The 14,180-nt window shown below is 41.2% G+C and overlaps 1 protein-coding gene across 1 annotated transcript; it reads left to right on the top strand.

The window, feature by feature from the left end:
- Positions 1-4: 4 nt before the first annotated feature.
- On the top strand, positions 5-12,180 carry CCNE1 (cyclin E1; the record flags this gene model as incomplete). Its single annotated transcript, XM_039696557.1, has 10 exons — positions 5-187; positions 369-437; positions 6,721-6,863; positions 6,937-7,072; positions 7,877-8,023; positions 8,797-8,892; positions 9,250-9,384; positions 9,467-9,578; positions 9,665-9,822; positions 10,675-12,180. Coding segments are annotated over 10 exons (1,302 nt in total), but the record flags the coding sequence as incomplete, so codon positions are not given.
- Positions 12,181-14,180: the final 2,000 nt, after the last annotated feature.

The raw sequence follows: 14,180 nt of genomic DNA, 5'->3' as shown, positions 1-14,180 counted from the left end.
GTGAGTGCGGCGGGCCCGCCCGGCGCGGGGCCCTGCAGGCCGGGCACCCCGCAGGCTCCGCGGCCGGCGCTCGCTCAGCTCCCCCTCTCTCCGCAGCGACTGCGCGGACGACAAGGGTCCTGCCAGGGGGGACGCGGGTGCGGAGTACGCCATGCGAGCCCGCAAGAGGAAAGCTGATGTGGCCACGGTGAGTGCGGGCCCGCCGGGCCGGGCCCTCGCCGCCTTTTGTTGGGTGCGGGCCCACGCGGAGGCCGGGGCAGGGCGGGCCTGCGGGGCTGCGCTCCTGCGGGACCGGGCGCGTGTCACAGCGGCCAACAGCTGCCTGGCCCGCGGTCTGTGCTCCGGAAATCATGTGTCGCCTTTTGTAGTTCTTACAGGATCCCGATGAAGAAATTGCCAAAATGGAGATGACTAGAAAAAAGCCGTGCGAAAAACAGGTAATTGACTTGGCCTTACACATAAATATTGTAGTTTTACTTAACCCTGGCCTTACTTTGCCGTGCTCCATTATTTATGGCAGAGTGGTGAAACAGGTATGCTGCTGCCACATGCTGCATAGCAGTGGGCAAGGGGGACTGTTGGCCCTGTTGATGATGGAGTGTGCAGAGCAATTCAGTTCATATATGTACTTTTGAAGCCTTTGTAAGATACAAGGCCTGTGTTGGTCTGAAGCATTATATTAATGCTGAAGTGAATTCAGCTGTCCTGGGGTTGCAAGGGTGCACTTGTCAAGCCTTTAGACCTACTCTGCATTCACTTCCCTAGAGAGGTGCAAAAGTACAGTCATGTGCTTATGTACCTTGTACATGTGCTCCTTAAGCATGCAGACAGGATCATCTCCTGAGGTGGTTCTCTTTGCAGCCATGTCTCTACTTCTCTGTCATCTGGGAAAGAGGAAAGCTTCCCCTTTTCTCTTAGAGCAGCTAAGATTTGCCATTGCCAAGGGTAATTGTCAGACAGACTAAGTGAGGGGTTCCTGATCAGAACTTGGAAGTGTATACTTGATGCTCGTGGTGGTATGGTAAAACAGATTTTGTTTGTCTGCAGAACAAAGGAATATTTCTGTAAAGTCACTCTACCTGTGAAAATCAGTCCTGTAGTGGAGGTTGATAGTGACCATTGCTGAATTTCTCAGCACGGCATGTAGAATGAACCAACTTAAAAAGTCAAAACTAGTTTTACTGGTGTCCTCTAGCTCCATTTGTGTGCTTTCCATATTCTTGAAAAGGCAGATGCTTTTGGCATCTCTCTTGGATGCTGTGTGATGTTGAAAGCGTGGTGCTTTTGTACCTTGAGTAGCCTGTGTTCTGGAATAGGGACATTCCTGCATTCCCCTTTTTTCCCTGAGCACGTGCACGCCTGCTCAGTCCCTGTCACTGAGCCTTCAGGGTGATGCTGAAGGTGCAGAAGTCACAGGCAGGGTGTGCAGCCTGTCCTCATTTGCTAGGCCAGGCTGTGCATAATGTGGCACATCTAACCCAAAGTGGCAGCTGGAAGTTCTAAGACTGAAGTGCTACCATAACAGATGGGCATCATTGTTTGGAATGGCCTCTGCTTGTTGCAACTGCGTACACTAGTTATCAGTCAACATATTAAGCAGGGCTCAAATGGTGAGCATTTAATGAGGGGATCTCTCCTTCCCTTCTGTCTTTCTTTTGCACAGTATATTAAACTAATTTCTCACTTCTGACAAGGAAGAGCTGCCTGTCCTTCACTGCAGCTTTCTCCTTCACCAGAAGATTCATTCTGTTTAAACTGAGCAAGGCCTTCCTGTGCATGTTTACTGCATAATAACAAGGTATTTGTTAGAAAATCTCAATGGGGACCCAATTTTACTGTCTTCAGAAAGACAGTGAAAGGAAACTTGAAGTATCTTTTGCGTATGTTGACCTTCAACCTTCAAAGCAGATAAAGACTTCCAATTTTGTCTTGTCGTCTCTTGTGCTCTTGGCCTGGTAGCCATTCAGTGTTACTTCAGGAATTATAGGTAAGCTAAAACTTAGATAATTTAGGCAGTAGGCATCAAAAATCTTTACTTGGTAATTTGTCATGGTGATTATAGGATGGTGATGGAATTTGACCCTTTCATTCTATAATCCATGAATAATATGACACCTATATATCTTTCCCTACATAGATCAGGTATTTTTGTTGTGACAAAGTAGCCAGATTGTTCCAGATCTGGTTAAAAAAGCTAACATTTGGCTGCACAGCAGCAGCTCTTCAGTCTATGGTGTGACACAAGCTATTCTCTGATATAAATTGCCATGGACCACTAATGAGAATATGTTTATGGTTCCAGCAGCAGTATAGCAGGCTGGAATGATAGCCAGGGCAGCAGTTATTCTGTGGAGACACGACAGTTCTAAAATGCAGGCAGCTATAAATCCACTGCAGCCTGTACCACATGACTTCTGCATTAAATAAATTGTTTACTGACACTAGTTTATCCACAAGGCAAAATATCAGAGTCACATCCCACTTTATGACATCTTCATAGTCAATTCATTAGTTTGCTTCTGTGGAACATAAGGCCTCAGTTCTTAATTAGGATGCCGTTACCCTTTATGTGATGAAAGGGTGGCTATATCATCAGGTCTGTGACAGCAGAATATTGCATAAATTCTGTGTTTGATTTTGGAGAACTGGCACTGCTGTAATTCTGCTAGCAATTCTCATACTAATTCTGGCTGCTTTGTGGGGATGAATACACTTCTGAGGCTCCATGTACAACAAAATTCATCTAACTAGATTAGAATAACCTGTGTAATTGTGATGCAGGTTGCATGGTCACCTCCATATAAAGTGAAGAATTGAATCTGTGAGTTAGTTTCTTTAGCTGAAACTAGCTAATGTTTTCACATGTGAAGGTGGAATAAACTCTCAGGAAGGAGTTTTGATCAGTTCCTTACTAGATGTTTTTCAGAATCTGATTTTAGCATTGTAAAAGTGTTCCACCTGTTTTGAAAATATCCTCCAAAAAATTTCTTTTACTAATCTAGATTGACTTTTGAAGATTCAATAAAAAGAACCAAAGAAAATAAAGCCCACAAAAAAGGAGTCTAAACTATACACAGGTTGAGAACTGACTTGGCTCTAATCTGGATCAGGACATTTAGACTTATTTCAAAGGAGTAGAAGCTCCTTTGCTATCCCAAGAGGACTGGAATAACTTAATAGTGTGAGTTGTTCTTTTCTGTTCGCTAAATCTGAAATTCCCTTCTGATGGCAAAGAAGAATTCAGTGCTTCAAAGTAATGCAAGTAATGCATCCTATGAGTGAAAAGTGGCTAAAATTACAGGTCTTGCTATTTCTGATGGGCAAACTAAGGCTGTGGGCTTGGAAGTGATGCCATTGTCTATGGTATAAGGTGCTGCTCTAAGGGTGACAAACAGGCCTGTTCCCCTGCCATTGATTTCCATGCTGAAAAGCCTCTGATGTTGCTGTTTGAATGCAGTTCTGTGTCATTCTCTTCCTCCTGCTGCACTCCTTGCTTGGCAGTGGAAGCTCATTCTGGTGGCTCCTAGTAGCTCACATTGAGGTGCACAAATGTTTCAGTAGTTTGTATTTTCAGATGTTTCTTCTTCACTGAAGGCCCTGCCTGGCCTGTAACCAATAACCCCAATGGTCAACTTACTGTGTTTTGTGTCTGATCTATATCCTGAAGGTTGTTCAAAAATTATTTTCTGTGAATATTTGATGTATCAGTGGGTGGTGATATGCTGCAGGAAACTGAGGCCTGCTAATGTTTGAGCTTTATAAAGACTCCCACCTCTGAACTTTTCTCCGTTTGGAACTGTGTGGGCTTGGGTGCTCTAATAGGCTTATCACCCACCTTCTTCCCTCTGGGTACCTCTCCTCCTAATGAGCCTTCTCAGGTGCTTTTTTCTCCAGTCTGTCTCTTGTTCTTAGGTCTGAGATCGAGATCAGCATCTGATTAGTTGTGTCTGTACCTGGAACATGACTGTGGGAGTCACCAAGCTTTCTTGCTGGGCTCCACATAGATTTTAAGAGGCCATTCTCCCCACTGATGTTTTTGCTTGTGTGCTGTGTCAGCTCCTGTTTGTCTCAGAAGTAAGCTCAGCACTGTAGTGTTTCCTCTGTTAGGCTGCACAGATTCTGGGTAATATCTGTTGCTTTCTGACAGGTTTCCACTTTTGGATTGGCTCTGTGCAAGCCCAGAGGAAGTTCTTCATGGTTTCCTCATACCCTCCCCACCTTAAACTGTTCCTTTTTTCAGTAGTGGCTCCATTTCCTTACAGTTGCAGTGTGAGGTAATGCAGTTTCTTGATAGTGTTTCTTTCTTTCGATTGAGTGTCTTGCTAAATCTGTTTTAAAGACTCAAGAGCCTGATTGATATGCTCATTCTCTTCACCAAAATCTGTGCCAGAGTTATGGTGCTCCCTCACCCACACTAATTAATTCCTGTCTCCTTCTCCATAGGCTGCTTTCTTTTGAGGCCCTGCACATTAGTTTCATTCTTGTCTCTAGCTGAGCTGTGTACTTGTAGTGTTGCTCACATCTTTTCCCCAGTGTCTTGTTAAGTGACATTATGTTGTCAAAAACTTCGTTTTCCCTTCTTTTCAAATCACCTAAGAGGCTCTTGAACTTTGATTTCTATTTCCTTATAAAAAATTGAGGTGGTGAAATGTCTTTAGTATTGTTGCATGTGATGTGTCTGCTTTGTGAGCAAGTCTCTTGTCCTTCAGAAGCTGCTGGTGTAGTAGGCACCTTTAAATAGATACTGTATAATCTACTGCTTTTCTGTTTGCTGATTAACTGATAAGACAGCACTTCTCCAAAGGCTGTTGGCAGCTGGGCTTGCTGTGCAGTTTGGAGAACAAAGTGTGACTAAAGTCTAGTTTTGAGGGAGGACAAAAATTAACTTAAAGCAATGCTGATGCAACATTTTCATTTGAACTTTCAGTTTGTAAGGAGTCTGTAATTTTTAAGATAAGGATACTATTCCCTTGTATTGCCTCCTCCCCACCCAAATTAAATCCTGGCATGGCTGGGTATGTTGCTATGCTGTATTTGCATGTAGAACTCCCAAGAAGAAAAAAGACTGATCTGTGTGTCAGTAACTCAAAGTGCAAAGCAGTCTTAGCTGTGAAAGAACTGTGAAATGTGGTTTTTGTTTCATCAAGTCAGTGGTTTCTGTTTGTGAAACTGGTGCAGGAAGGAGCCATTTTGCTGGAAAGTGATGTCATGTGTAAGAAAGATGGCAAAAATCAGCTGTGGAAGCTTTTTTGCAAGAGGCAAAGTTTCTCATGGTGTTTTACTTGATAGTGCCTAATGATTCTTCTGAACTTGTTTTTAATTTATTTTTTTTAGCACATTAGAAATCTGTTAGGAGTTCTGTCCTTTTAGTGGTGCAGACCTGATCAATTTGCAGCAAGATGGCTGACTTAATTATTAAACATAAATGACAAATTTTAATTTGCTTAGGCATGATGACACGATGCTGGCTTTGTATTCTACTGCAGATAAGGTGGTGTTTTCCTGGGGCACTGTGAAGTGTACAAGATCCTGTTTAAGAGTTAGATGGTAGAAGAGTAAACCTAGATTTAAGTTCTGGTCCAAATAAAAGTTCAAAGGACATGCCAGGTAAAGTTTTGAATATCTGGTGTTTGCAGACCATGGCAGAATTCGACATATACAATTATCAGCTTGATAATTTAGTAGCAATTGCTTAACATGTCCTTGGCTGTATTCTGAAAATTGGGTCATATGTGCTTTGGGTTTTTATCTTAACTCTGCTAAATGAATAAGTACAAAATGCTACAAACTATTTTGCTGTGTTCACCATCTGAGATGCTTTGCATGAAAGCATGGTTTCAGGCATATTATCTACATATTCCTGACCAGAAATTCTGACCTCATATTTGGGTCTTTGAATTCCATCTGCTTGTTCTTTACCTGAGAGCAAGTATATTTTTGGTAAAACAAAACACAGCATTGAGAGTAGGAGGTTCTGACTTGGGTATCTTTCCATGAAACACTTGTGGTCCTTCAAAAGAGCAGGGTGAATGTTCTTCAGCTTTAGTTCCAAACTTTCTCTACTGTGCTTACAAGCAACACCCCCTCTACTCAGCACAGTGAGGCCACATCTGCAGTGTTGTACTGAGTTGTGGGCTCCCCAGTAAAAAAAGAGACTTGAGCATACAAGAAAGAGTCCAGAAAGGTCCATTGAGGTAATTCAGGAACCAGAGCATCTTGCTGATAAGGAAAGGCTGAGGAAGCTGTTCAGCCTGGAGAAAAGGTCTGTGGCAATTTGTGTCAATTGTTTATAACTGTTTGAAGGGAAGATGTAAAGAAGATGAAGCTAAGCTCTTCTTAGTGTGATGAGACAAGAGGAGATGGACACAAACTGAAGCAGAATAGGTTCTCTCTGAGTATTGTGGAACACTTTTTACTGTGAGGGCAGCCAAGCATGGCACAAGTTGTCCAAAACAGTTCTGGGGTCTCCATCCTTGAAGATACTCTAAAGCCTTTTGGTTGTGGTCCTGGGCAACTGGCTCTTGGTGTCCCTGTGTGAGCAGGGAGTTTGATGAAAAGACCTGAGGTGCCTTCCAGCCTCTACTGTTCTGTGATTCTGTGCAGTTCAAAGACATAAAACACTGGCAAGAAATTGTGACAGAAGTTATGAGCATTATCTATCTACAGCTAAAACGATTACTTTAAAAAGCAGAGTGTAAAATCTGGTGTTTGGTTTGACAGAAGTCCTGGAATAGCATTCACGAGCATGCCCACATGCTGATTCCCACTCCGGATAAAGACGACGATCCCGTTCCTGTCGATTACTCGCGCTTTATCCATCTGAGCGTTGTTCCCACCAGAGCTACCCCACTGCCAGCTCTAGGGTGAGTGTGCTGGGCTGCTGCTGCTCTGCTTTCCTCCTGCCTCATGATCCAAGACTAAACATATCTCTTTCAGCTGGGCAAACAAGGATGATGTATGGAAAAACATGATAAACAAAGAAGAGACCTACGTGAGGGATAAATGCTACATGCAAAGGCACCCCCAGCTGCAGCCTAAGATGAGAACCATCCTTCTAGACTGGCTAATGGAGGTAAGCTTTTCTGTGCTTGTGAGTGTTTCAAGTGTGCTTTTGTTGAAGTGCACTAATAACTGTCATGAGTGCACTTCAGGAGCATGTTTAGCTCCAGATACTTGTCTTCGTCTTAAATTTTGTCAATGAATGACACCAAACTTAAAGAATATATGATGTACTGAGCTGATGATTTGCAGACTGTCAATACATTCTGTTACTCATTTAGATTGATAATGGGCAATAATCAATTTGTCCCTAATACAGGGTAAGCTTTTAAGGTCACACTGCAGACAAAGGCTGAACAAATAATTACAAAAGTCACTGTAAGAAGGAAGGTGGGTAGCTCTGAGATCAGATCCATCTCCCAGCCTTTTTACCTGTTTTTGTCATGTAGAATGTGCTACAGCTCCTCTTGTGTCTGAGTCTGTTTCACTATGTGGATGACTTGGTGGCATAATCCCTGTTCCTTGTTGTGTGCTTGTGAGAATTTTCTCTTTTGAGGTGTTGGAATGATGGATCTTTGCAAAAAATGAGGAACTGATGTTCTGACATTGTTGGAACATGTGCTTGCATTTCCTAGAAGAGTTTTCACTCTGATCTGTTTTTTTTTCTTGAAGTTACTGTAATGACAGTCGTCTTGTGTCAAAGGAAACTGTTTAACTCTTACAGTTAGTTAACATGTTACTTCACAATAGCAGTGAAGTAGAAAGCTAATATAAATTTTACATCTAGCTTATGCTCTTTTTTTGGATACATATGTAGCATCTAGTTTTGACTTTCTAACACTGTTCTTGACCTCTGTAATCTCTGTTGTCTCTCCAGGTTTGTGAAGCCTACAAACTTCATAGAGAAACTTTTTATTTAGCACAAGATTTCTTTGATCGCTTTATGGCAACACAACAGGATGTTGTAAAAACACTATTGCAGCTTATTGGTGTCACTTCTCTATTCATAGCTGCAAAGCTTGAGGTAAGTGTCTCCAGCTTTACTTGCCATAAAAATGAATGGACACAGAGCACACTTCTTGGATGCTGGACACTTTGTGGAAAGCTTTTTGGACTTACTTGCTATCATTTTTTTCAAATGGGAGACAAACCAGGTTTTTTTGTTTGTTTTCAACATTACTGGTTTTTTTTGAAGTGAGTAAATTTATACTGTGGTGTTGTCTAGTTTTCTCATTCGAGAATTCAGTGTTAGAATAAATCTAAAGTTTTGGTTGCAGTTGCTAAATGACTTTTTGGCTGGCTGCTGTATACAGAGACCACTTGTTGGAGTTTCATTGCAACAGAGTACCTACTGCATGGTAGTCTGAGCTATTATTTACTGGAACAGTTTGAATGACTAAAAGACACTGTGCTTTTTAAGGTCTTAGTTGTTTAAAAGAGCTGATCTTCAGTCTGTTCTTAAACAAGAGATAAAAGGCCTTTTCTTTAGGATGCTTAAAAATAATCTTGATGTCAGTTGTGATACAGCCACAGTGGTGCTGTAGTCAGACAATGTAGGTTTGTGCTGATCCATCCAAAGTGGGAGTTGAAGGCTATGATGAGCAAGAAATCTGTGTCTATTAAAGGCAGAAAACACAGTGTTTAGAATGGGAGGTTAAGGAACTGTCTCCCTTCCCCTTTGTTTTGGCAGGCTGAAGCAGTGGTTGTTCTGTTTATTTCTTTACTTTTGTAAAAGTAACACATGAAACTAGTTGCAGCCTATTCCACAACTTAAATACCTGATCTCCTGTCTTTCAGGAAATTTATCCACCAAAGTTGCACCAGTTTGCCTATGTTACAGATGGAGCCTGTACAGAAGATGAAATCATCAGTATGGAATTGATCATTATGAAGGTAATATTTACAAGTGCAATTAGTTTTTAAAAATGTATAGCATAATCAGACTAAAAGCAGAGCTTCTCAGTTAACCTTAGGTGCTGCTAAGAGGCACAATTTCTCTTACTAATTAGAAAGCAGTGTTTTCTTTAGGTAACAAGTGATCTAAAGCATCCACCAGTATGTGTGTATTAACAAAATTATTTGTTCCCCGACTGTATCAGCAGGAAGAGCTACAGGAGAGTATTTGATTTGCATGTTTTAAAGATGCCTTAACCAACTGGGATTAGAGCTTGCGGTTGTTTAACCATTTTGCATGGTTTAAGTTAGGAACTTAAATTGGCACTGAAATCTTGTGTATGTCTGCTCTTTCAGGCTCTTAATTGGAACTTAAATCCACTGACAGTTGTATCGTGGCTAAACATTTACCTGCAAGTTGCATATTTAAATGATCTTTATGAGGTAATGCTGCCACAATATCCACAGCAGATATTTGTACAAATAACAGAGGTAAGAGTGATTTCCTTCAAATGCTGTTTCACCTGGAAAAGTGGTTTTGTTTCAGGCTTACTCAACATCTATTGTCTTTTAGCTCTTGGATCTCTGTGTGCTGGATATTGGCTGCTTGGAATATACCTATGGAATACTTGCAGCTTCTGCTTTGTATCACTTCTCTTCATCTGAGTTGATGCAGAAAGTTTCAGGTATTGGCACTTAGAGACTTAAATCTTGTGTGTTGACAAATACTATGTCTTGATTCAGGCAGCTAAGCACGTGTTTTGTGTTGCAGGTTATGAATTCTGTGAGATAGAGGACTGTGTGAAATGGATGGTCCCGTTTGCCATGGCTCTGAGGGAAGTGGGAAGCTCCAAACTCAAACACTTTAGCGGGATAGCTCCTGAAGATTTGCACAATATACAGACGCACATAAACAGCTTTGATTTGCTGGTATGTATGTGCAAATGAAGACAAAAACCTGTCTCTGAAGTCTCTGAAGTCTTGTTTCTTTGGTTTGAACACACAGTCAACTTAAGAGAAGCATGAGCAGATTGAGACAGAGTGTATTTAGATGATAAAAAGTATAAGGTTGTAGTCCAGATCCAAAATTCCTGAGACAATGACTTTTCTTGGGACTGACTTGTTGAGTATTTTGTTTAAAAAGATGTGCCTTCAGCCTCTCATATCAAAAGCATATAATTACCCTAGAAATCAGAAGCATTTCTCTACCCTTTGGGGTACTTCAAATACCATGTGTTAGACCTTTCTCTCTAGGAAATACCACTAATACAGTCCTGTCTGATCTGGAGAAAAATAAATACAGATCACTTGAGACTGATCTGGTGGGATTGTTACGTGACAGTGGTCGCTGACAAGCAGTGGAGCAAGAGTGGTTTTTAGTGTGAGAAACTTGCAGAGGATCAAAATCTTGCTCAACAAATTGTGGTTTAAGCTATTTGGGTTAGTTTTTCTCTTTAGGTTATTGAATTCTAGGTAGAAGTTCTTCCTGCTCAATTGTTTCTGCATTTTGCTTTCTTGAAGGTACAGGAGTGCTTGTATGTTAGGAATGCCTAATGCTAATCATCACATTCCAAAAACTAATACTGTTCTCTTTGGGTTGTACTACAAGTAACTACTGTGTACTATGTGATTTATCAGTTACTGTTTGGAGGGTTAGATATGGATATATATGCTTTTTCAGATTAACAATCTATCAGATTATAAAACACTGAATTCTGTTGATCAGTTGCATAGACACACCAAAGTAAAGATTTTTTTTTTCCCTCTTTCATGTGCTTTCAGGACAGAGCTCAAGCAAAACAAGCCATATTGGCTGAGCAAAATAGGACTTCACCTTTCCCCACTGGTGTCCTTACACCACCACAAAGCAGTAAGAAACTGTCTTCTGTACTGCAATCAATATGACTTTAGGAACTGTTGATGGACAGTTTTGCTCAAGTGCCTGTTCTGCTGGTTTTAGCTCCTGCTCCATTACAGAAATGCTGCCAGTGAAGTTCATAAGCTTTCACGGAATCTGAAAAGGAAACCTTACTTTCATCTGACAGAAGTTTTTCTATTTGAAATAGTTTTATTGAATGTTAAAATATTTTAAAGAAATGGATCAAGTACACCAGCCACTTGAAAGAACACTGAAGTGTGCTCCAGATGCTGCTACGGAGGGTGATGCTTGATCAACTGTTCAGAAAAAGGGCTTGAAGTTTAAATTAGTTACTGTGCCTCTTTGTCCTTTGGGTAATCTGCAGAATTCTATCCCTTGTTGACAAATGGGCAAAAAGTGCTGTGGAAGAAAACATTTCAAAGCCTCTTTTTTTGAATGGTTGGCTAACAACTTGATGCCTTTTAAAAAACTCTTTATTGTAAAAGCTGCTATGTCTCTGTGTATTCATTTTTAATAAAAATGCTGTCTAAGACAGCTGGTTTTATGTATATTTCTATATTTCTTTTAACTATGATCAGTTAAGGTTTTTTCAGACTGTGACCATTAATAAGTGTGGGAGTTGGGGATGAATAGTGTAGTAACTATTGCTTTATTTATTTACCACTATTGGCTTATCCATGGAAACTTTATTTGGATACTAAGGTTGTCATGTTGGGCTACTTGGATTTCCTCTAGCCAGGTACAGGAGGCTGGGGAGGGGATAATAGATATGACAAGTACATGGAGAATGCTTCCTTAACACTCTGTAATGATCAGCTTACTGGGAAATTCTTGAATCAGGTTGTCTGGATTGTTACCCTGAGGTGATCAGTAGGAAAAATCTACCTCTTCCTAAAAAAATCATTTAAACATTGGGAGTTTGTCACAGTATTTGACCAACAATCATGTGTGCAGAGTTAAATTCTGGAGAGGTATGTGCTTTGTTACAGGAAAGTCTTTGACCTTTGCAATGTCTGAGAATCACAGAGGTCCTAGTGGGACATTTTCTGGAAACCCATGGTTCTGGAGAGGAGGGGAACACAGAAATAAATGGCTTTTTGGTTTTTTGCATGTTTTTTGGTGCTTATTTTGAAGGACTGTTCAATAACACTGAAAACTTTTGTGAGACTACCAGGGTTCATCATGTCCTGCTGCAGATAACTTAAATGCTACAACATTTAATATTTCAGGAAGCTCCTATTCTGTTGTTGGTTAGATTTTTATTTTTTTTGAAACAATAGATCCCAGCAAGGCTGCTTTTTATTATTTTTTTAAGTTATTCTGCTATCCTCTCTTCCCTGACCCAGTATTCTGATAAATGTCAAAGCTTTAATGTAATAAAAATACCTGTGGTAATCAATGGTAAGCAAGTTCTTTGGTGCTGCTGGCTTTTTTTCCTTGCTGTGAATGGTTCTAAGTTCTGTGTTAACAAGTGTAAATGTGAGCTGAACGTGTTTGCTGGTGCCAGTTTAGAGAGGTTTTAATTTCTCAGAATTGCATGTCCTAGACAAAAGGAATGTAATTTTTGCTGATTATTGAAGGATTTGCCAAGACATATTTTGATGCTTCGTCCTTAAATGTAGAACACAAAATAGGGGTGGATGACGAAAACTAATCCTCCTGAAAGGTAAGTCTCTAGGCTTAATTCTTAAATCAGCAACCATGCTTCAGTGCTAGGCCTTTTGGTGTTTATTTTCAGATCTTAGTCCCTTTTAGATGTTTCACAGCAAAACCACAATTCCATTTTTTAATATCCAACTGTCCTCTTAAAAATGGCGATTGCATTTAACTGTTCAAGAAAATATCTTGTAGCAATATTGGAGATATGGTCAAGTCTTAACTTCCAGTTTAAGCTGAATATTTAACTGTTTAATACCTATGCAAGAGTGAGTCTAGGTGTTCTGTGTGTTTCTGGGCTGTGTGGGAAACCAGGATCTGACTGTTCAAGAAAATATCTTGTAGCAATATTAGAGATATGGTAAAGTCTTATCTTAGAGAGATACACCTATGAATTAAACTTGTTCAGACAACAGGCCTCTCCCCAAATGTGATCTCTGCTTCAGATGGTGATCCTGTTAATTTGACAATTCTTTCTTCTGTGAAAGGTCAGTCTCCTTTATCCTGATGGAAGGCAGAGTGTTCAGAGCATGGAGATGGTGGCTTTGCAGCTTCCCAGGTAGGAATGCAGTCACATCCCAACTGGGGGACTTACCTTGAGAGCTATTTTCTTACTTTCTCACCTTGTGTAAGAATTGTTCCTGGTTTTCTCTGTAACACATAGATACTGTGTCTGTCTGGTGTTGCCTTTTCTAGGGTGGCTTGAAAAAAATTGCACTGGTTACCACAAGCTGAAGAGAAAAAGAGTGCAGGTAATTTTAAGGGAGATAGTTGTCCCTATTAGAAAAAAGTCAACCACCTTCAAGAGAGAACTTCTTCCCTTTTTCTTTGCTTGTGGATCCTATCTCCTAAATTTTGATCCTGGACCAGCCTGGTGGGGGTGAGTGCGCTCTGCCTGGCTAGGTAAGAGAAAAAGGTTTGGGGTTTTTGGGCTGAAGTTTGTGCAAAGAAGAATGGCTTCCAAGATACCAAATATTATATTCCTGCAGGCTCTGACCTCAGATGTGTTACCCCAAGAGGTGGGGAGAGGCCTCCAGGGGGAACAGCCCCAGGGTGATGCAGGAGGGGCAGCCCTGGGCAATCCTGAGAAAGCAATTTAGCTGTGCAGTGCTGCACGCTCCTCAACTGGAAACTGTCTCTCCTTAATGGCTCCAGACCAGCATAAAGCATGCTGCAAAGTAAATTGAATTTGCAGTAACCCAGGTGGTGCATGATTATCTTCTCCTCCTGAAAGGTTTGTCATAACAATACATCAAACCCTCACCTTGGTCTGAAAGCTGGGGGCATCAGAGGAACAACAACAGAAATGAATCCAGTGCTAATTTTGCATTAGTGCTACTGTAAAATTGGAAGTTGGGGCTTGCTGTGGGTGAATTGAAGGAAATAGCCCCAAATGAGGGAGCTGAGGCTGGGGTGGAGGGGAACAGGGCTGGTGAGCAGAAAGGATGGAGGCATGGTGGTCCCACTGAGTCAGCCAGATGCTCAGCTCTTGTAAATGCTGTAGGTACGTAACATAAATAGTTATTGGTAGAAATAGTTCCCAGAAATAGTTGTGCCTAGCTTGTCTGCCCTGAAGCAGGAGGGTGTTTTCTCTGGTTCTGTTTCTAGGTCTCAGGTCAGCATCTCCTCTTGGTTCTCAGGAATTACAACACGAGGGGTTTATTGCATCCCTGCTTGCACAAGGTGGAGGCAAGAGCCAGCCCTCAGGCTTCTCTCCATTCCTGGGTGCTCACAGCAGAGCAGCCTGAGCCCA

Source organism: Passer montanus, unplaced genomic scaffold (assembly GCF_014805655.1).
Source record: "Passer montanus isolate IOZ18808 unplaced genomic scaffold, ASM1480565v1 scaffold113, whole genome shotgun sequence".
NCBI classification, from domain to species: domain Eukaryota; kingdom Metazoa; phylum Chordata; class Aves; order Passeriformes; family Passeridae; genus Passer; species Passer montanus.
The sequence above is the reverse complement of the archived record's forward strand: the minus strand, read 5'-3'. Positions and strand labels throughout refer to the sequence as shown.